At 43.9% G+C, this 21,908-nt stretch overlaps 1 protein-coding gene across 1 annotated transcript in view; it reads left to right on the top strand.

Moving 5' to 3' along the window:
* Positions 1–376: 376 nt before the first annotated feature.
* Positions 377–21,908, top strand: part of UQCC1 (ubiquinol-cytochrome c reductase complex assembly factor 1) — an 81,413-nt gene continuing 59,881 nt past the window's right edge. The window contains exons 1-3 of the mRNA XM_075277269.1: positions 377–463; positions 8,455–8,556; positions 17,159–17,260. Coding sequence (XP_075133370.1) covers positions 440–463; positions 8,455–8,556; positions 17,159–17,260 — 228 coding nt within the window. The 5' untranslated portion in view covers positions 377–439. The remainder of the gene's footprint in view (positions 464–8,454; positions 8,557–17,158; positions 17,261–21,908) is intronic.

Below are 21,908 nucleotides of genomic sequence, written 5' to 3'. Positions count from 1 at the left end.
CACTCTAGGTGTCCCTGTTTTTAGGGGACTGTTGGAGCTCTCAGAAAGGCATGTGTGCTCACAGATATAAAATACATGTTCTCAAATAGGAGGACAGTACTTATATTTTCAATCAAGACCTATGTGGGATATTTTCAGTCAGGAAATATGGGGAACATTATTGTCTCAGTACCTTAATATCCTAATCCTAACTAGTATGTACTACAGTGAAAATTCAGGTGAGCTCACAAGAAAACACTATATTGTATAACTACTATGATATTAGATTAGACTCACACACCAGACACATCGCCAACCACAAGATGGCGGCCGTAGTTCTTCTCAGCCTGCACCACAGAGCTGGAGGCGGATGCTGCTCTGCTCACCCCGGAAGTGTTTAGGTTCAGTATGGAATGAACAGACCGGGGCCGCAGCAGCAAGTAAACTCCCTGGTATCACTATGGCAGCGCTCGTCAGATTAGGTGTAAGTAGCAATGTACGAGAAAACCCCCCCACATGGGTGTGCGAGTGGTATAGTCTACATCACCTGCAGGCTGTTCGTCCGGGCTTATTATAAAAATCAAGGGTGGAGTAGTGCACATATAGTGGTCACTTTTTGGGAAAGGTATAGAGTGTGACCCAAGGTGACCTCCTGGTCTTGTGTGCATCAGTGAGATTTCTGAACCGGATTGCATTTTAAAGTGCTACTAGTTGTAATGTAATATGATGTTATGTAACAGGTTATGTAACACATAATACAATAATACAATTTACGGTGATACAATATATAACCTACAGTATCAGGCTTGTCACATGTTCCTGACATTCAAACATACCAGACACCGTTCTTACCTGTATGATGGCCGTCAAATTCAAGGTTCGACCCACCTTGACCTGTCACATTATATATGAGATGATTCATGTACACAGGATTCATAGGAAAGTGCCCTTAGGCTGTTGTGAGCAAATACGACATATCCCTGTGCCCTCACTTAGAATACTATGTCCTTGTGCCCTCACTTAGAATACTGCGTCCCTGTGCCCTCACTTAGACTACTACATGTCCCTGTGCCCTCACTTAGACTACTACATGTCCCTGTGCCCTCACTTAGAATACTACATGTCCCTGTGCCCTCACTTAGAATACTACATGTCCCTGTGCCCTCACTTAGAATACTACGTCCCTGTGCCCTCACTTAGAATACTGCGTCCCTGTGCCCTCACTTAGACTACTACATGTCCCTGTGCCCTCACTTAGAATACTACATGCTCCTGTGCCCTCACTTAGAATACTACGTCCCTGTGCCCTCACTTAGAATACTACGTCCCTGTGCCCTCACTTAGACTACTACATGTCCCTGTGCCCTCACTTAGAATACTACGTCCCTGTGCCCTCACTTAGACTACTGCGTCCCTGTGCCCTCACTTAGACTACTACATGTCCCTGTGCCCTCACTTAGAATACTACGTCCCTGTGCCCTCACTTAGAATACTACATATCCCTGTGCCCTCACTTAGAATACTACATGCTCCTGTGCCCTCACTTAGAATACTACGTCCCTGTGCCCTCACTTAGAATACTACGTCCCTGTGCCCTCACTTAGACTACTGCGTCCCTGTGCCCTCACTTAGACTACTGCGTCCCTGTGCCCTCACTTAGAATACTACGTCCCTGTGCCCTCACTTAGAATACTACATATCCCTGTGCCCTCACTTAGAATACTACATGCTCCTGTGCCCTCACTTAGAATACTACGTCCCTGTGCCCTCACTTAGAATACTACGTCCCTGTGCCCTCACTTAGAATACTGCGTCCCTGTGCCCTCACTTAGAATACTACATATCCCTGTGCTCTCACTTAGAATAATATATGTCCTTGTGCCCTCATTTAGAATACTACAGGCTCCTGTGCCTTTACTTAGAATACTACATCTCTGTGCCCTCAGTTGGAATACTACATATCCCTGTGCCCTCACTTAGAATACTACGTGTCCCTGTGCCCTCAGTTGGAATACTATATGTCCATGTGCACTCAGTTGAAATACTATATGTCCATGTGCCCTCAGTGATGCTTTTTTTCATTACTCAAATTACTCTTAAGAAGTATACGCTGCCTCCTAGATGTAACATACAGGGGCACAAAGTGTTATCTTAAGGAGGACCTTTCATGTCCTTAGGCACGTGGTTTTATATACCACTAGAAAGCCAACAGTGCACTGAGGCTAAGCCCAGCGATGACGCTAAGCTGTGAGTAACGCCCCCCAGTGCTAGTCTCTGGACGAGTATACTTGAAGGGGAGGTTCCTCACAGCTTAGCGTCATTGATATCTCCAGCCTCGGGGCACATAAGGGGAAAGCCGAGAATGCGCTAAATTGTCAGCGTTCTAGCGGTATATAAAACCGCATGTGCCTTAGAACATCTATGGCCAGAGCCCCATTCCTGTCACGGGAAAAATCATGGCGTTTTTTAGTCAGGGCAAAGTAGATGGGATTCTAGCGAATCCCAGGCCCATTTTGTAATAATAGCCGTGGTGTGGACATGTCGCGATTTCCAAAACTGGTGTCTAAAGTGCTGCAGGAAGAAGCGTGATGCGTTGCCACCATGTTTTTTTGCTGTAGCGCTTTTTTCCTGCGGGCTGCGGGACGCCCAGTGGGTCCTTAGCCTAAAGGACTGTTTTTGCTGCTCTGTACCCCTCCGTTCTCCACTCTCCCCTGCTATAAACCCACAGGTAATAAATATCTCCTACATCGTAGGTCACATGCTGCAGTGATGTTTCATTTGCTGGCTTGAACTGCTCACAATGAGAGTTCGTAAGCTTGCAAAGTCACAACGTCACAACTGAGGTCAATACCCTAAAAAAACCTTTGATATACGGTGCTAAATTTAAGCAGGATTCCCCGTTAGTGAGCGATCAGGGCGGCGGCACGCGTGACATAGTTTCACCATCATTGACCTATTCTATAGATTGGTCATCAGTATCTGATCTGTGGGGATCTGACATCTGGACCCTGCACAGATCAGCTGTACTGTCAGCCTCTGGGTGGGAAGTAGAAGCAGCTCTGCTCCCATTAAAGGAATAGGAGTGGACCTGCAGTATCCTGGCACCTCGTTATAAAGTGCACAAGACTGTAACTCCTATTACTTCAGTCTGAGAGAACTGCTTCTGGTACCTGAGGACAGCAGAATTAGCTGATCTGGATGTCAGACCTCCACAGATAAGGTATGAAACATGCATTAGGGGCCGAACCCCCCCCCCCTTTAATAGGGTTGAACAATGATGAGGGTCTGTCATGTTCAACCTATATTCCTTCAGTGTTGATCCAGAGGAGAGCAAAACCCATATGAGATGGACGCCAATTTCTTTCCAAACTTCAGATATGGCAAAGAGAATAAACCTGTCACCTACATGGTGCGTATATTCTTGACAGCAGGCAGAGAATGTAAAGATAGGCAAGAACTGAAGAAGATCAATAAATAATGACCTAACTTCCATTATACAATGTTGTACTTAATTAATTTTATTGCATCATTAATGCTATACATAATATTCAGCAATGCTCCTAGTTCTCAGCCAGAGCTGCCATTACCTGTATTACCTGCATTGTTACTAGAATTCTATTCGCTAGCTCTTCATTTTAATTCATTTGAACGTGTGAAGATTTATTGACATTTCTAAGAAAATGTCAGCGTAGTGTGAAATCTGCCTTAGAGCCATACCGCTACAGGCAAGTGTCCTGCACTAACATGAACCAAGATATGGGAACAAAAAATTAGCTTGTATTTCTGCATGTTAATTCCGTTTTACTGTGTTACCCTTTAGGCACAGCTACACATGGCATGCTGACGGGTACACACCTGTTTTATGTAGTTTTTGATAATTTTTTTCCTTTTTAATTTGATTAGTTGACATGGTGTTAGGAAGATTCTGTTGTACATAAATTGGTCTTCAACAGAACATCACCTATACTAGGAAAGGCATCTTTGAAGTGTAGAAGTAGCCCCACAAGGTACTGTCATTAGTTTGATACTGACTTTCCTGCTGACAGACTCCTTTTTTAAGCTCCCAAAATTGGTAAACTCAGTCCCATGCAAATTATAGTGCAGAGTACTTTCTCCACTTCAACAATGGTGCAGTGTGCATGTGCCAGTAACTGCTAAATGTGAGTCCAGGACTCCAGCAAATTAAAGGGATCCTATCATTAGAATCCCTTTTTTTCTCCCTAACACGTAGGAATAGCCTTGAGAAAGGCTTTTCTTCTCCTACCTTTAGATGTCTTCTCCGCGCCGCTGTTCAGTAGAAATCCAGGTTTTCTTTGGTATGCAAATGAGTTCTCTTGCAGCACTGGGGGCGTCCCCAATGCTGCGAGAGAATTCTCCAGCGCCCCCTCTGTCTTCTTTTGGAACACCCTCTTCCTGTGCCTTCTTCCATCCTGGGTTTCAATCTTCTAGGCCTCAGGCAGAGCCGACTGCGCATGATCGGGCCACAAGAAAATGGCCGCTTCCACCAGCTTACTGTTTATGCGGCCATTTTCTTGTAGCCCGGGCATGCACAGTTGGCTCTGCTCGAGACTCGAGGCTTAGAAAATTGAAACCCAGGACGGAAGAAGACACAAGGAGAGGGTGTTCCAGAAGAAGATGGAGGCGTAGCTGCAGACTTCTCTCGCAGCATTGGGGACGCCCCCAATGCTCTTTGAGCGCTGAGGACCGCCCCCAGTGCTGCGAGAGAACTCATTTGCATACCGAAGAAAACCCAGATTTCTACCCAACGGCGTTGCGGAGAAGACATGGTTTTGGCCATAGGCAGCAATAGTCAGGTGATGACTCACTGAGGTCTATGGAAGAGCTATCTGGCTGTGCTCTGTGCAGGGAGGGGGAGTGGATAATCGGTGACATCCTCTATTGTTAGTAGTGGTTTTAAATGATAGGTCACTTTAGGTGTGTCCTTCTATTGTGATCTTGTCTGACTTGTTTGTGATGTTGTGATAAGGTAACTGCTGTAATGAAAATCCCTACAGAATTGCCAAGTGTCTGTTTTTAGGCATAGTGGTCAGAGTGAGAATTGTAGAATTAAGCACTTCTTAAAAAATATAGCTGGTGACATGGAAAATGAAAGTTAAAATGAACCAATCAATTTGGTTAAAAAAAAAAAAAAAAAAAAATAGGCCCTTTTGGTGAAACATTTCCTTTAACTCCCAGGCAGAAAATGATTTCATGACTAAAGGTTGGTTCAAATTAACATCTGAGGACTCGGTCCCCCATTCTATGAGGGGTCACCACTTTTTAAGCAGATAGGGTTTCTGGTTTTCACGTTCCTAAGCGGAGCCGAAGAACGGAAACCTGAATGCTAGTGTGACCCTAGCTTAAGCAAGACTGGATTCAGATTTGTGTCATTTTGCAGTACATCATTTTTGCTAGGGCTATGTATTATTGTATCAGTACCTAGACTCCCCACGTTTTTACCAAATCTAACTTAGATCACCATAGGGATTCATTAGAGCCAGGAAAAATCCCTATTATGTGGTTCTAATGTAGATGCAAAAATGCCATTTCATTACGGTACCTGCAGCCAGTGTCTGTGCACCAGGATCCAGGCGTTACACAAGTGTTAGGCTAGGTTCACACTAACGTTTGAACTGCATTTGAGGTTTCCGTCCACAAATCCGTTTGAAAAACACGGTGGACCTCATTATTGTCTATGGGGTCCACAGGTTTCTGTTGTTTGGGTCCCCGCGCAGGAGCCGAACACTAAAGTTAGCATATCACATACCAACAATTGCAGCATGCCTCATCCAAATGTGTTTTTTTTTTTGTTAATATTATGTTAGTGGTGTGCCGTGTCATGAGAACTTGTGTCCAGCTTTGATGATCTTTGAATGCACAGAATGGCTTGCTGGAGTTTTTCCGAATGGAAGAAGAGCCTTGGGCCCTAACTTGACACTTAGATTGTTGGCTTTATTAAAGCGGTATTTATGCATGATTGCCCAATAATGTAAATGGGGGAACATTGAGGCATGTAACAGAAGAGATGTGTGCAAGAACTGTGTACATAGCATACTGTATCTTAAAGCCCTGCACACTGCACTGAACTCTGGTTAGAAAATGGATAATAATAAAAATACCAGTAAACCTAAATCACTGATCGTTCTACTGTGTGAACTTGTTGCAAATCCTGGCAATCCTCAGATCTCAGTCAGAGTTTTGGCCCTGGATTTCTATCTTGGTAGCATTGTAAGGGGTTAATGCTTTCTTAGCTACCTTGTGTGGGCACTCTTCTATATGCGTCATTGCATTATAATGTTATGGCTGTGTTTCGACTTCAGGGCAGGTTTGCTACATTTGGTATGGCTTTAGGATCGAAGGTTCTCACCACTTCACATTGTTGTGGACCTGCAAGGGTGCTATATGGCGTAGTCGTCCAGGCCTTGTGCACTTGCATATGCATTAGCTATGACAACAAAGGTAGAGGTAAATGGAGAAAGGCTAAAGCCCCTCGTTGCAGAATTGCAGCCTTTTTTTTTGCTTTGGTTTTTGGAACCAAAACCAAGTGTAGCTGCAAAAGCAATGGAAAATATAAAGGAAGTTCTTACACTTGTCCCTTCTGCTCAATCCACTCCTGGCTTTGGCTCAAAAAAACGCAGCTAAATTTGCAACAAAAAAAGCTGCATTTCTGCAACATGGGGCCTTAGCCTTAAAAGAGTTTTTTTTTTGGAATTGACCAATAAATAAAAAACAATGTTTTTGCTGCAAATGAACAGAAATTGGATTTCAGCACAGGATTTCACAGAAGTCAAAATCCATTACTAAAGAATATTACAGAATGTATCGATGTTTCAAATGCTGATAGAAAATAAAAAGTTGTTAAAAAGTTTAGGTATGCGTCAGGAAAAAGACTTTTGCTTTGATACATTTAGTGAAATCTGATTTTTGTCTGGTGCCGCCTTTGGCTTCTTACAACTTCATAACTCCACAAAGCTGTGAAACACATGAGTCGTAAGCATTAAGATTCTCCTATGGATTCAATGAAGTGATCGGATTCCCTGATACATAAATTAGAGATAATTAATGATAATTAAAACAGGTTTTTATTTAATCATATTGATCTGTCCTGTACTAAATGACGGAACGAGTTCTCTAAGAATATATAACTGAAGACTACAAAATGCTTCTCCAAAACATTACATTGTAAATGGACTCCTTCCTAAGTATGTTCTTCAGTTGTCCCATGAACAGCTACTATAGAGTAACGTGATCCGTGTGACTCTGTATGTACTGGTGGGAACTCCTCAATCCCTCTACGCCAACTTTCTGACATAGAGGGATGATATTGTGGTGCAAGGCACGAAATGTGCTCCACATCCACAGTTCTCACCACATTGTGTGAATGAGGGCAGGGCGGGCTGGGTTGGGGACGCCTTGGCCTGACAGATTATATGAGTTATAATGGGAGTCTATGTCACTTATACACTGTCTACCAATAAGTATTTGGACACGTGGTAAACAATAAAAAACAATATTTCTTCATATTGAATAGTTGGTAGACCCCAGCAGATGCTTCCTTACGGATGGTATTGATAGACACAATACTCCTGGATGCCTGGTGAAACTCCTGGTGTATGTGAGCCATCGGTTGGGGGCGATATCTCTGGCCAGCACACGTCGGTCTCCATCTCCCAGTTTCGGGGGTCTGCCGACTCGGGGCACATTGTGACAATCGCTGTTCACCTTCCACTTCATAATCACATAGTCCACTGTCAATTTTGGGTAATTCAGTTCGCTTGCTATGTCCCTTAAGAGTCGACCATTTCTGTGGTACCCCACAACTACCCCTTTCTCAAAATCAGACAACTCTGCACTTCGTGGCATCTTGCATGGACTGTGCCAGTCGTCGCCTTTATTAAGCTTGGCGTACTGTATGCCAGTCTTAAGAAATCTGCCACACTGTGTTTGGCCTGCTGTCGATTGTATATGCTCAGGGCCTATGTATTTAAGGGAGACGTCATGTGTGACATTCTTCACAGGTAGAGTCTCATTTAAAAAAAATATGTAATGCAATAAGAGGACCTTTCACTAACTCCAACTCTTTGTATACTACAGTGGGTGCTGCTCCACTGATACTGGAGCAGTTGGAGTATTTTCTCTAGCCCCCCCCCCCCATTCCCAGTAATCTCTCTACAGTCAGGTGGGGGGTTCTTGGCTGGGGCAGACCACCGACCTGACAGAAGAACATATTTTTTGCTGAAATTGGAGAGAGCTAGCCAAAAAATTCCAGAGTCAGCGGAGCAGCGCCTATTGATGGATACAAAGAGTTGAAGCTAATGGTGGTGGAGAAAGGTCATCTTTAAACAGTTTGCCAGTGCATATCGGCCATATGCAAAAATGAATAAGAAAAAGGACACTTTTTTGCCTTCCATCTAAGGAAATGTTACCATATAGATATTGCATACAGTCCATTGACTTTTTTTGCTTTTTTTCTAGACCTTACAGGTACGAATAAGTTCTCAGATCGCGGCTTGCAGTGCAATACAACACAGAACAGCACAGAATCTATGGCACAGATCATGTCCCAACACAAAAAAGGTGAGTCTTTGGAAGGGATATCCTTTTTGGATATTTCGTAGTGTATATATATATATATATATATATATATATATATACACTCACCGGCCACTTTATTAGGTACACCATGCTAGTAACGGGTTGGACCCCCTTTTGCCTTCAGAACTGCCTCAATTCTTCATGGCATAGATTCAACAAGGTGCTGGAAGCATTCCTCAGAGATTTTGGTCCATATTGACATGATGGCATCACACAGTTGCCGCAGATTTGTCGGCTGCACATCCATGATGCGAATCTCCTGTTCCACCACATCCCAAATATGCTCTATTGGATTGAGATCTGGTGACTGTGGAGGCCATTGGAGTACAGTGAACTCATTGTCATGTTCAAGAAACCAGTCTGAGATGATTCCAGCTTTATGACATGGCGCATTATCCTGCTGAAAGTAGCCATCAGATGTTGGGTACATTGTGGTCATAAAGGGATGGACATGGTCAGCAACAATACTCAGGTAGGCTTTGGCGTTGCAACGATGCTCAATTGGTACCAAGGGGCCCAAAGAGTGCCAAGAAAATATTCCCCACACCATGACACCACCACCACCAGCCTGAACCGTTGATACAAGGCAGGATGGATCCATGCTTTCATGTTGTTGACGCCAAATTCTGACCCTACCATCCGAATGTCGCAGCAGAAATCGAGACTCATCAGACCAGGCAACGTTTTTCCAATCTTCAATTGTCCAGTTTCGATGAGCTTGTGCAAATTGTAGCCTCAGTTTCCTGTTCTTAGCTGAAAGGAGTGGCACCCGGTGTGGTCTTCTGCTGCTGTAGCCCATCTGCCTCAAAGTTCGACGTACTGTGCGTTCAGAGATGCTCTTCTGGCTACCTTGGTTGTAACGGGCGGCTATTTGAGTCACTGTTGCCTTTCTATCAGCTCGAACCAGTCTGGCCATTCTCCTCTGACCTCTGGCATCAACAACGCATTTCCGCCCACAGAACTGCCGCTCACTGGATGTTTTTTCTTTTTCGGACCATTCTCTGTAAACCCTAGAGATGGTTGTGCGTAAAAATCCCAGTAGATCAGCAGTTTCTGAAATACTCAGACCAGCCCTTCTGGCACCAACAACCATGCCACGTTCAAAGGCACTCAAATCACCTTTCTTCCCCATACTGATGCTCGGTTTGAACTGCAGGAGATTGTCTTGACCATGTCTACATGCCTAAATGCACTGAGTTGCCGCCATGTGATTGGCTGATTAGAAATTAAGTGTTAACGAGCAGTTGGACAGGTGTACCTAATAAAGTGGCCGGTGAGTGTATATATATATATATATATATATATATATATATATATATATATATATATATATATATATATATATATATATATATATATATTCTACATATAAAATGGTAAGGCCCTGATCACATTATTGTCTTTGCTTCTTCTTATAGTCCAGTGTTTCTCAACCTTTTCAAGCAAAGTACCCCCTAGTCAAGTACCCTCAAAGTTGTAATCAGTTGTAAATATTAACAAAATATGGTCTTGTTTGGAGCCTCTGCAGACATTTATGTCAGATGGAATAGGAGGAACAGCACAGCTTGCAACACTATTCTTCTCATCAAAGTGATGGATGCCATAATATAACCCTGGCAAAGAGCAGGTTACACATGTGCAGCGTGTACCCCCTAGGAAATGCATATCGCAGGTTCACAACTACTGCTTTAGACCATGAACCTCTACAGCTGCATACACAATACTGCCAAGCTTACATTTCACTGTATAGCCTGCTTTTTCAATGTCTTCTGTATCTTTTCCTGGTGCTTCTTATTTTGGAAAGGGTAATCTTTATCCCGGGAAGTGTAGATTACTTTTATGTAGGATATCTTAGGCCTGTTTCACATCTGCATTCAGTATTCCGTTCGTGGAGTCTGCTTGGGGACCCCCTGAACGGAATACTGAACGCATTGGCAAGCCCTATAGACCTTATAGACTATAGTGGGGTACTTAATGAATTACTTTCCTCTCCGCATGACTTTTATGGACACCATGCGGAAAACATACGGACCCCATTGTAGTCTATGGGGTCCGTGTGCTTTCATTGCTCACCACTTGTCAATGCGTTCAGTATTCCGTCCGGGGGGGATCCTCAAGCAGACTCCCTGAATGGAATACCGAAATCTGAACCAGGCCTTACTTGGCTATCATGTTCAAAATGCAGTCTGATCTGCAAGCATGTTTAGACCTGGAGGGGCTGAGCAGATTGATACAGTGAAGGAAATAATTATTTGATCCTTTTCTAATTTTGTAAGTTTGCCCACTGACAAAGACTTGAACCATCTATAATTTTAAGGGTAGGTTAATTTTAACAGAGATAGAATGTCAAAAATAAAATCCCGAAAATCACATTGTATAAATTTTATAGAGAAATAAGTATTTGATTCCTCTGGCAAACAAGACTTAATACTTGGTAGCAAAACCCTTGTTAGCGCGCACAACAGTCACATGTTTTTTTTGTAGTTGATGATGAGGTTTGCCCACAAATCAGGAGGAATTTTGGCCCACTCCTCTTTGCAGATCATCTCTATATCATTAATATTTTGAGGCTGTCGCTTGTCAACTCGGAGCTTCCATAAGTTTTCTATGGGATTAAGATCTGGAGACTGGCTAGACCACTCCATGACCTTAATGTGCTTCTTTTTGAGCCATTCCTTTGTTGCCTTGGCTGTATGTTTTGGGTCATTGTCCTACTGAAAGACCCAGCCACGATTCATGGAGGGCAGGAGGTTGTCACTCAGCATTTTACGATACATGGCTCCATCCAGTCTTCCATTGATGCGGTGAAGTAGTCCAGAGAAACACCCCCAAAACATAATGTTTCTCCTCCATGCTTGGCACTGGGGACGGTGTTCTTTGGTTCATAGGCAGCATTTCTCTTCCTCCAAACACGGCAAGCTGAGTTTATGCCAAAGAGCTCAATTTTTGTCTCATCTCACCAGAGCACCTTCTCTCAATCACTCTCAGAATCATTCAGATTGGTCACATGAGACAAAAATACAGACTACAGGCTATAGTCATTGACTGGAGGCTGCCATTGATGAGTAGACCTATTTCCGAGTCTGCTCCCACATCTGATCTATGGTAGTTGACCCAAGAAGGTACAGGTGCTGGTACCTCCAATGTCTCAGGATTGCGCTACCCACATTTATCCCCTTTTCTCCAGTATCCTCACTAATCTGATGTGCCAGCTCTGAATTTGAAGACGCAAACGTATAGAAAATGGCAGGAGATTCCCAGCTGTGTTTATTGTATAACACTAGCTGAGATCCTGGTGGAAGTATGGCTGTGGCATAATGCCTCAATGATCCCCAGATGTTTTTCAAATGACACTTAATCAGCCAAAGGTACATAAATACAGGGGAAAATGTTTCATAAATCACTGTAAAAGTCAGCTGCAAAATTTCAGCATTGAAGTTATTTTAGAGGAAATTCCAGTCCCCGTTGTTTATAAAATTATCCTATGTTAGTAATGTAAATTATCTCCAAAAGTGCAGGAGCGTAATGCAAGTGAGCCATCGAAGCATGAAAATTCCAAGAGTGCACAATACACGCAGCATGGTGCAATCAGCGCTTGCCAACGTTATGGCACTTGAAGGCAGCGCAGACAGTAACGTAGTGGACGATGACCTATATATCATGGGTTGCTGTGCTTCGAGCTTACAGGGTACCCACAGAGAGTGTTTTGATATTGAAAGGCTTGTTGGCAGCTGTTGGGGCACGGCATGCAACTGTGGAACAGTCTACCATTGTGGCAGCTATTCATTTTTGCAGACGCTCTCTTCCACATTTAAACCACAGACCGTAAAGAGACCTGGCAGCGGGGAGACTGGCTGAATCTCTGCTATGTAAATGTAGTCTGTTGTTCACAAAGAAGATATGGATTTTCTGCTTTTGGTTTTTAATGCCTTTATTTTTTTCTCTTTTGGAGATATTTGCACATTGCTCTCAGTGATGGCTGGAACAATGGTTTTTTATCTTTTTATTCACGTTTTTCAGAACTAGAGTGTTAGATGACAAGAGGCTGGTTTATAAATGGAGGCATGAATAACAATTTCAGTGGGCAAATGAGGGTCAAAAGCATAAAAAAGGGAGGACAGTGGGCTGGAGAAAAAAAATGATGGTGAAGATACTCGGGCTTCATGGAAGTTCATGTCGTAGAGATACATTCAGGTGAGTGGGTAGTCTAAGCAATAGGAAGAGGGTTAGGACTGTAAAATGAATGAGTACCTGGTGTCATCTTCAAATGGCTGGTGATACAGAATTGGATTCTGGAAAATTAATAATGCTCTCTAGTGTCCCCCTGGCACTTACTAAGGGCTAGATCACACAGGGGCTACTGACTGCATATTTTGGTCCTGATTTTAACACGGGAAGCTCGTCAGAATCAGGACCAAAATGCGCCTGCCGTGGCGAGCCGCGACAAATGAATGGGCCTAGTCCAGAGGGCTTGTCTTGACGCGGACGCGCCGCAGCGATTTCCACCGCGGTGTCCGCCTCAAGAAAGGGCAGCTCACTTCTTTTGTCCGCGAGCGGGAACAAAAAGCAGAACATAAAGATCTCTAGTGGTCTACATAGAACTCTATTGTGAGGGGGCGGATTTTGAGGTGGATTCCGCACCAAAATCTACTTCCACTATCACTATTATTTAGACAACTTTTTTGACCTTTGCCCATTGAAGGTTTTACATCACTCACTAGTTATTTATTTGAATGGTTGTATGAAAAGCTCCATACAAATGACCGTAGAGTCTCTATGGGTCCATGAAAAATGGAATGAATGGCATGGATGGTTTTCATGTGTTGTCTGTGGTTTTCATAGACTTATGCATTTGAAATAATGGACCCTGACTGCAAAACAGACAAGAATATGGCCAGCGCCATATTTTGACTCCCACACAGACCCCTGAAAAACAAGGTCATGTACATGGGTCCATAGAAATGAATGGGTCTGTATATTGGTTATATATGAAAAATAAACAGTCATGTGTCATGGGGCCCAATACTACATCTCCTCTACAGCATGATCACCTAACATCTTGTGTCCCAGGAGCCATGGTGACTCCCATATTAAATCTGTTGCTTGTCATGAGACAATCTCTTCACGTCCTGATACTTAACCCATGATGTCTCCTCCACCTGTATGTTAAATACATAGAAGTATCATTCCACAGTCATCATCTGGACCACATAGTTAAAGGGATTGTTCAACTGCATAAAAGGTTTTTTGATGCATTATGATGCTTCCCTGATATCCAAATATCAGTACTGGTCCACAGTCCAAGACACTACACATTGGGGTTCATGCCAATACAGGCAGAGAGATGTTTCCTCTTCCCGTAATTAAGGGGGCAGTCTGTTTGTCTCAGTTAATTTGCAAAACCAACCTCCTTTTCTGTCGCTACTTCAGCTTTGATGGTAAAGGGGTCTGACTTAGGTAGTAAATTTAGACAGGCAGCCTCCTTTATCATGTGACTCAGGGAGTGGGTGAATACTCTCTACTGTGTTGGAACAAATCCAAAAGTGCTTCTGGGACCATAGACCGATGCCAAAATCTTAATGTCAGAGAAGCTTTCATAATAAAAAATATATTAGCAAATCAGTTCATTTCCATTTCAAACACTTGGGGTACATTCAGATGGTCAGTTCAAACCAGACTGTAACTGAATTGTGAAAACGGCATACATTTTTTCAATGCAGTTTTGTTCCGTTTTTAACATGCATTCAATTTGACTGACTGAATCCATTCTTTAAAAACAAACAAAAAAACCCAAAACATTTGTGTGTCTGGAAATAGGCCGGGCTGATCAATATCGCAATCAATTGGGCATTTTACCTTGATTATGATTAATGGTGATTATTTTTATTAAACCACACCCCTTTTAAAGTATGACTTTATATTGGGTGAGTCTTGTAAGATTTGCACAGTGGTTTTGTTTGGGGTCTAAAGAGTATAATAGCAGTTTTGGTTTGCACGTGTTTGGTACAGAGTAAGCAGAGGCCCAGAGGAGGTGGTCGAACATAAAATACACCTGTTACTCGCCTCTCCTGGGCTCTGGCATGGCTCCAACTTCTCTTCTGTTCTTCTGACATCAGGACAGTTAGGCCTCAGCGGTCATGTAGCGTCATAATTCATAAACGTAAGCGTTACAATGCTGCATGACCTACGTGACCGCTGAAGAGAAGAGGGAGTTGTGCCGGCATCTGGTTGAGGTGAGTAACACTGTTTTTCATGTTTGATCACCTCCCCTAGGCCTTCGCTAATTATACTCTGGGGTCAGTGTAATAATTGTACATGTTCCGTCAGAATGAAACTGCAGGTGGAACCTCATGAATATTGTAATAACCGAACTGAAACAACTAACATGATCAATGGGCCTATGGGATCTGGTTCCCATTGGTGATTGTTACCTCTCCACTAAAATCAATACTAGTTACATTAGTAATTTCTGTAAATTTTGGTGGAGAGGTGGCAATTCATACCATTTGTAGGAATCTCTTCAAGAAACAGAGCTTCGTTCCATTCATTCTTGGGGGTGTTAGCTGCCAGAACTCCACTAATGGTGCAAGCCTTAAAAAACGCCTGAGATCACATTAAAGTATTAAACATCCGTCCATTTACTACAGCTTTATCCAGATCAAGGATCTATAAATGGATAGAAGAGCCTGCAGAGGGAAATTTCATATTGCTACCTTGTGTCCGTGGGCCGATTGAAGTTTTGCTAAAACATACGACTTAGAAATGTGCTTTCCACGTTGAGTAAAATAAAATTCAATGGATTGCCTTTAGTAGACAAAAAGGAATCACGACAGACTGTATGCATGTCAAATAAAAGGAAAAGCTTTAAGAAAGTAAATTATGCCGAAAAGCTTGTGCCAAGTGAGACTTGGCAAGCGTCTTTTTAGTAAAGGAAGTAAAACGATAAACAGAAATGCAGAAATTGATTTATCCTGTATCACTGTGTCAATAAACACCTCTGACTTGATACTCGACCAGCTGCCTGTAGCACTAACATAATCTGCTTCTGTTAGAATATTCCGTATTCACTTGCTTCCTGCAGGGCAGAAGATTTTTGTATAGTAAGTAAACATACAAAAATGGCATACACGTTAATATAGGTGAATAGCGCATCCTTGGCTCGATCATAGACCATTGCGAACTTTGGGTGTGATTCCGGGGCGCTGTGTCGCTCTGTAACTTTTTCACTTACGGAAGTGAATGGAGTCGCATTATGACCCTGAGGGTGCTGCGATTGTGACTCCTAGATGCAAAAAAAAAATCCAACAGTGCTTGATCCTTTTTTGTGTAGAAGTCACAGTTACTGCACTTCAGGGCCGCGGTGTGACGTCAGTCACTTCCATTAGTGAAGGATAAGCAGGTCGACATGGCGGTCTTTGTCCGCACGATGGGAGTTGCTGTGTTGCCCTAGCCTAACTTTCTGTCTAGGCCTGGCTTTGCACTTTCTGTCCTGGGAACCTGTTTGTAGATTGCGGACTGGCTCTTGCCATGACCTATGGCCTTCATAGCTCTGTATATGAGTGATATGTACTGCCACGTAGCAGCAAAACTCTGCAAGACGATGGGTAATTGGGGCCCTCAAAGTAACATTGTAAAGGTAGGGCCTGGCAGGAAGGACATTGGTCAGCCTGCTCCTGAGCCTGGATGTTATGTACTTAGGATCCAAGTACTTTATTAGATCATCTACCCAGTTTATTATATGGACATATAGGCTGGCTAAGACACTGCACACTAAATATCTGTATGTTATACAATGAGTGTATTACTCCTTACTCCACTCACGCAGGGGGTGGGAGGCTGAGGGCCCATTTGGGCTCAGGGACACACTGAGGGATTCATTTTTACACCTGTTGACTAGCCTTAGCCCGCCCCACTGCCTTTATACTACTGCTTGTCCTGTATGTTTAACATGTTGGTTTTCACATTGTATTTTTGTATTTTGAAGTTCAGGATAGATGCGCCATGGTGTATTGTATTGTACAAGAATACAGAATAGGGTTAATCCAGCTAGTAGGGTAAACTAGTTTATGACAATGTAAACGTGTGGCAAGACTAGAGCTCTATGACGTCCCCAGCGAGTGGGTGGTAGAACCATGAGCTCACCATTGTAGCGAAAGAGTTAATGTAAGTAAATGTTAGATAATTATTGGATTCCCCGGAACATAAAAGTTCTGAAGCAACTTTTATCAAAACTCACTTGTGCCGTTCCTCTGTTATTCCTCCTTGAAATCTATGAATACGTTGGGTTCATTCTGGTAATGCAACCTGCAACCAAAAAGTGGCACAGTATCAACATGTCCACGTACACGATTACTTTTCCTTCTTCACTGATCTCTATCACCTAGGGAAAGGTCTCTGTACTGGGAGTAGCCAATATAGGATGTCTCCCAATCCAGACTCCAGATTTATATCATAGGGGTAGACATGGTGACAGGTTCACTTTAACATCCACACTCAAACACTGTTATCTACTCTAGTCTGACCAATCATCTTAGGAACAGATGGGAAATAAGTTTTCTTGACTTTATTTTTTTCCTCTTTTTAGACTCTTTGTACTTTTACTACAAGGCTGAAAGATGAACCCAAAGGACTACTACGCACAGCAACTGTGGAACAAATATGGAAGACCATGCATACCTCACAAAGAGTAAGACCCAAGTGGTAAAGTTATAAATGGGATTTAAGATGCAGAAAGAGGAGTTGTGTTTAGTTTTTTTTCTTGCATTTGATGTATTTGATGGTTATCATAGACTAAGCAGGGTAATAATACTGTTCCTGTTTGGATATTAACAAGAATAGCGCAGAGATACCCGAAATGCAGCTTGACAAATCACAATAGAAGTCCGTATTTGTTAATATTGAGGGGCTGGGAATCTTTTCTTTGTATGACAAGCCGGTTCAAAAATATACTCCAAAATGAAGTATTCAGTGTGTCGTGTAATAATGGTAAGGATGCCGACCGCTATATTAGTCATGAAATGCAGACTATGACCACAACCAACTAATAAATTGATTAAACTTAGATATCGTTGAGATCCTTGTCCTTAACATGTCTTTTTTTTGTTGAATAAATCCACAAATCTCTAACACTCCCTTTATCATGTTTAGCTGCCATATTATACTTTTGCACTTGGTTCAAAATAGAAAGACGAGTTGCACAGGCAATTGCTGCCTTTTGACATGGCTGACTTACAACGCAGTAGACCATGACACCTTCCGCTTTCCCTCCTACCCTCCCACTGTCCCACTGTGCTTCGATGATCCATGATAGAGAGACATTGTCACCTGGGGAAGCGTATAGAGCTTCCACAGGATAGGTCCTCAGTATGTGGTCTATCTGGGTCCGATACCCAGACCCTGAACTGGTCAGCTGATGTAGCAGGCTCTGGGTGTCGGTAGCTGATGCAGCAGGCTCTGGGTGTCGGTAGCTGATGCAGCAGGCTCTGGGTGTTGGTAGCTGATACAGCAGGCCCTGGGTGTCGGTAGCTGATACAGCAGGCTCTGGGTGTCGGTAGCTGATGCAGCAGGCTCTGGTTGTCGGTAGCTGATGCAGCAGGCTCTGGGTGTCAGTAGCTGATGCAGCAGGCTCTGGGTGTCGGTAGCTGATACAGCAGGCTCTGGGTGTCAGTAGCTGATGCAGCAGGCTCTGGGTGTCGGTAGCTGATACAGCAGGTTCTGGGTGTCGGTAGCTGATACAGCAGGCTCTGGGTGTCGGTAGCTGATACAGCAGGCTCTGGGTGTCGGTAGCTGATACAGCAGGCTCTGGGTGTCGGTAGCTGATGCAGCAGGCTCTGGGTGTCGGTAGCTGATGCAGCAGGCTCTGGGTGTCGGTAGCTGATGCAGCAGGCTCTGGGTGTCGGTAGCTGATGCAGCAGGCTCTGGGTGTCGGTAGCTGATGCCACAGGCTCTGGGTGTTGGTAGCTGCTAGTGGAAGACAGGGGAGCTGCTCCTATTACTTGTATAGGAGTGGCGCTTCATGCACCCCCCGTTCACCAGCATCTTCCAGACCCCGTTCATCAGTATGAAAAAACGGTTTGGGTCAGGAAGACCCCTTTAAATCACAAAAATGCAGTCTGCAGATGGGTTCTTCTTCATTCTGGAGAAGATTCTGGTTTGACTGGTAGGAAATTTTTTTTTTGCTTTTTGGGTTAGGACTAGTTTGCATAGAACATTGCAAAAAAATAAATCTTTATACACCATCTAGGTCTCTTCAATGAGAATCCAGACTAGGCAAGACATTAGATACAATACAGTTGTGTTTCATCTCTGTGCACTATGTTCTTTATTGTGACTGTAAGGCTTCACTTACACAACAGTAAATTTAGTCAATTTAGTAAATTTGTGGGTTCTCAATTGCGGACCATTTGCGGACACATTGTATTCAGTGCAGCCTCTTACACCACCGGATATTTTATCCGTGGTGTGTCGTGCCGTGACCAGGGTCCGCACTGAATACCGCAGGTCGGCAAAGTCACAGACATCACGACACGGACTGTCCCATCGAACTCTATGGGTGCATGCCGTTGGTCTACGGAATGACATTTTGAAATGAAATTTAAGTTGCTGATCAGCAAATTGCGGACCGCCAAAACCACTACGGTTGTGTAAGACCAGCCTTAGGGAATGTTTACACAGAGCTTTTTGGCAGCGAATTTTGACACCGAATCCGCGTCAATGGGAGTCGCTCGCTTTTTTTTTCTGCTAGCTAGTAGCAGAAAAAAGAAGCGACATGCCCCTTCTTACCGTGGATTCCGAGGCTGAATCAGCCGTGGCGCAAGACTCCCTCTCAATTAGGCCCATTCATATGGGCCTAGTCCGAAGCGGAATGCTGCGACGGGTTGCCAGTGCACTGCATTGGCTTTCCGTCGCGGCTAGCTGTTCGGTATGTTCACACGTGGAAGCCATTTTCCGCCATGTGAACATACCCGGTGAATGAAGACATTTCTCTTCTTATATGACAACTATAACTATCTATGCAGTGACACAAAATAGCTCTGACACTCCACATTCTAGAGGAACCTTCTGATGATTGCTAGATGGCTTCTGATGAATATTCCTCTTTGCATGTGAGCAGAGGCTGTTCGCCGTTTTTGTGGACATAAGACTGAAAAAAAAATTCCTGCAGGTACAGATGGCATCTAGTGACTATATACACACGTTGCCTAGAAAGGACCCTTGTTGTTAGTGTATACATCTTTATTTCACCCTGCCGTTGGATTCATGTAATAAAACATTGTGGTTTACCTCTGATATTAGAATATTTTGTCGGGGCACGTGCCAATGTTGGCTGTTTATTTTCTGATCTTCTTCTGTAACTATATATAAAGAAGTTTGTTGACCCATCTGCTTCACCCCTGGTCTTTATAGCTACTTCTGTAAAGAGCTTGCAACCTCCAAACCCCAAGACTGTAAGATAAACACACTGCGGTGTAGTTGTGGTCATATTTATGCCAAACTGAAGTGTTTTGTCAGTTTATGTGATGCGAAAAACATTGTAAAAAAAAAAAGAGAGAGATTAAATAAAGATAACGAAACGTCTGCATGGCTTGGAGTTCATTTTGAAATGGGTAAAGTAGTGCTAGTCAAGTCCTCACCCAGCTTTCTCCCAGTGGTTTATCTTCATAGTCCTTGGAAACCAAATTCAGAAATGATGTAAAAGAAGTATGCTTAAACGGGTTTTATTAAAGATTTTTCAATAAAATACAAAACGAACAAAAAGAAATAAGTCGAGCAACAATGAAGGAGCATATAAGTCAGCAGGCTGGGAAGCCAAAAAGACCCCCCTCCTCATAAACCAAATACAGCCCAACAGGAAAAAGAAAAGGGAATAAGAAGAGGACACGAAACCATCAAACAAACACAAGACAAGGACGAAGAAACCACAAAGAAGACGCAAGAAACAAGGAAAAAAGAGAGACGAAAACAACAGACGGCCATGATACACTCATGCGAAGGCAGTAGAGAAGGCAGACGATTCCTGGAACATAACCCAGGGACGCCAACGAAGTTCAAACCTGGAATAAGCGGGAGAGTCTTCCGCCACCAAAGTCTCCATCCGCTGAATAAGAAGGAACTCCTGGAGGAACTCAAGCAGGGAGGGAGGGGTAGAGCTGCGCCAGTGTCTTGGAATAACAGCCCTGGCGGCCGTAAGAAAGTGCCCCAGGAGGTCCTTCTTAATCTCCGACAGCTTGCCAGGGATGACTGACAGGAGTGCCAGCTGAGGAGAAACAGTCACCGAGCGCCCACTGACCCTGGAATACAAAGAAAACACCGCGTCCCAGAAGGGGCGCAGAACGTCACAATCCCACCAAATGTGCAACATGGTGCCCCTAGCGGAGCCACAACGCCAGCATAAGTCCGAAACAGCAGGAAAAATCCTATGAAGAAGCACTGGACACCTATACCACCGGGACAGAATCTTATAATTCCTCTCCTGAGCGCTACACGGGAGGGCCATCTTGTGAGAAAGCAGAAAGGACCTGTCCCAATCCGCAGATGACAGACTCACAGGAAGGTCGGCAGCCCAGGCGGCGACGTAGGGGGGGGGAGTTCCGCCGTGACATCCGAAAGGAGAACATCGTACAATAGCGAAAGAGCACGAGGAGGGGGAGTCCGTCACCCGAAATAGGATTCTAAAGCCAAGGATGGAGAAGAGAGGCAAGAGGAGAGCGAGAACTGCTTCAAAAAGGACTGAAGTTGGGCGTACTCCAACCACGAGAGGCGTAGGTCAGGGTGAGAGCTACAGAGCTGGGCAAAAGGAAGAAGCGGAGAATCACCCGCCACCTCCTGAAGATGAGTACAATCCGCTCTGTCCCAACAGAGGAACCGATCAACAGAACAGCCAGGGGGGAACATAGGATTGTCGAAGAGGGGAGTCAAAGGGCCCGGGACACGGGCCAAGCGGCCAGAAGAACAAACCAGATCCCACACTTTCAGGAAATGCGAAGGGAGAACGTAAAGGCCAGGGGATTTGGGGCGGAAGTGTGGTGGAATCCATGGCCAAGAGGATAGTGAGGATGATATCAGATCGAATTCGATGGAAACCCACTGCTTATCATGGCGACGGAATTGCCAATCAAACAGACGAAGCAGAACCGAGGCGCGATAGTAAAGGCGCACATCCGGAAGGCCAACGCCTCCCCTATACTTACGCCGGACAAGAGTACTGAACCCATGTAAAAGAAGTATGATACTCTAGCATTGCTCTAAAGAGAACCTGTCATCTCTTCTGACGTGTCCAGACTAAATAATTCATCCATCTACCTTGCAGTAAATCTTATGAGTTCAGTATGCAT

Source organism: Leptodactylus fuscus, chromosome 6 (genome assembly GCF_031893055.1).
Source record: "Leptodactylus fuscus isolate aLepFus1 chromosome 6, aLepFus1.hap2, whole genome shotgun sequence".
Taxonomy (NCBI): Eukaryota; Metazoa; Chordata; class Amphibia; order Anura; family Leptodactylidae; genus Leptodactylus; species Leptodactylus fuscus.
This window is presented reverse-complemented; position numbering and strand designations above follow the sequence as displayed.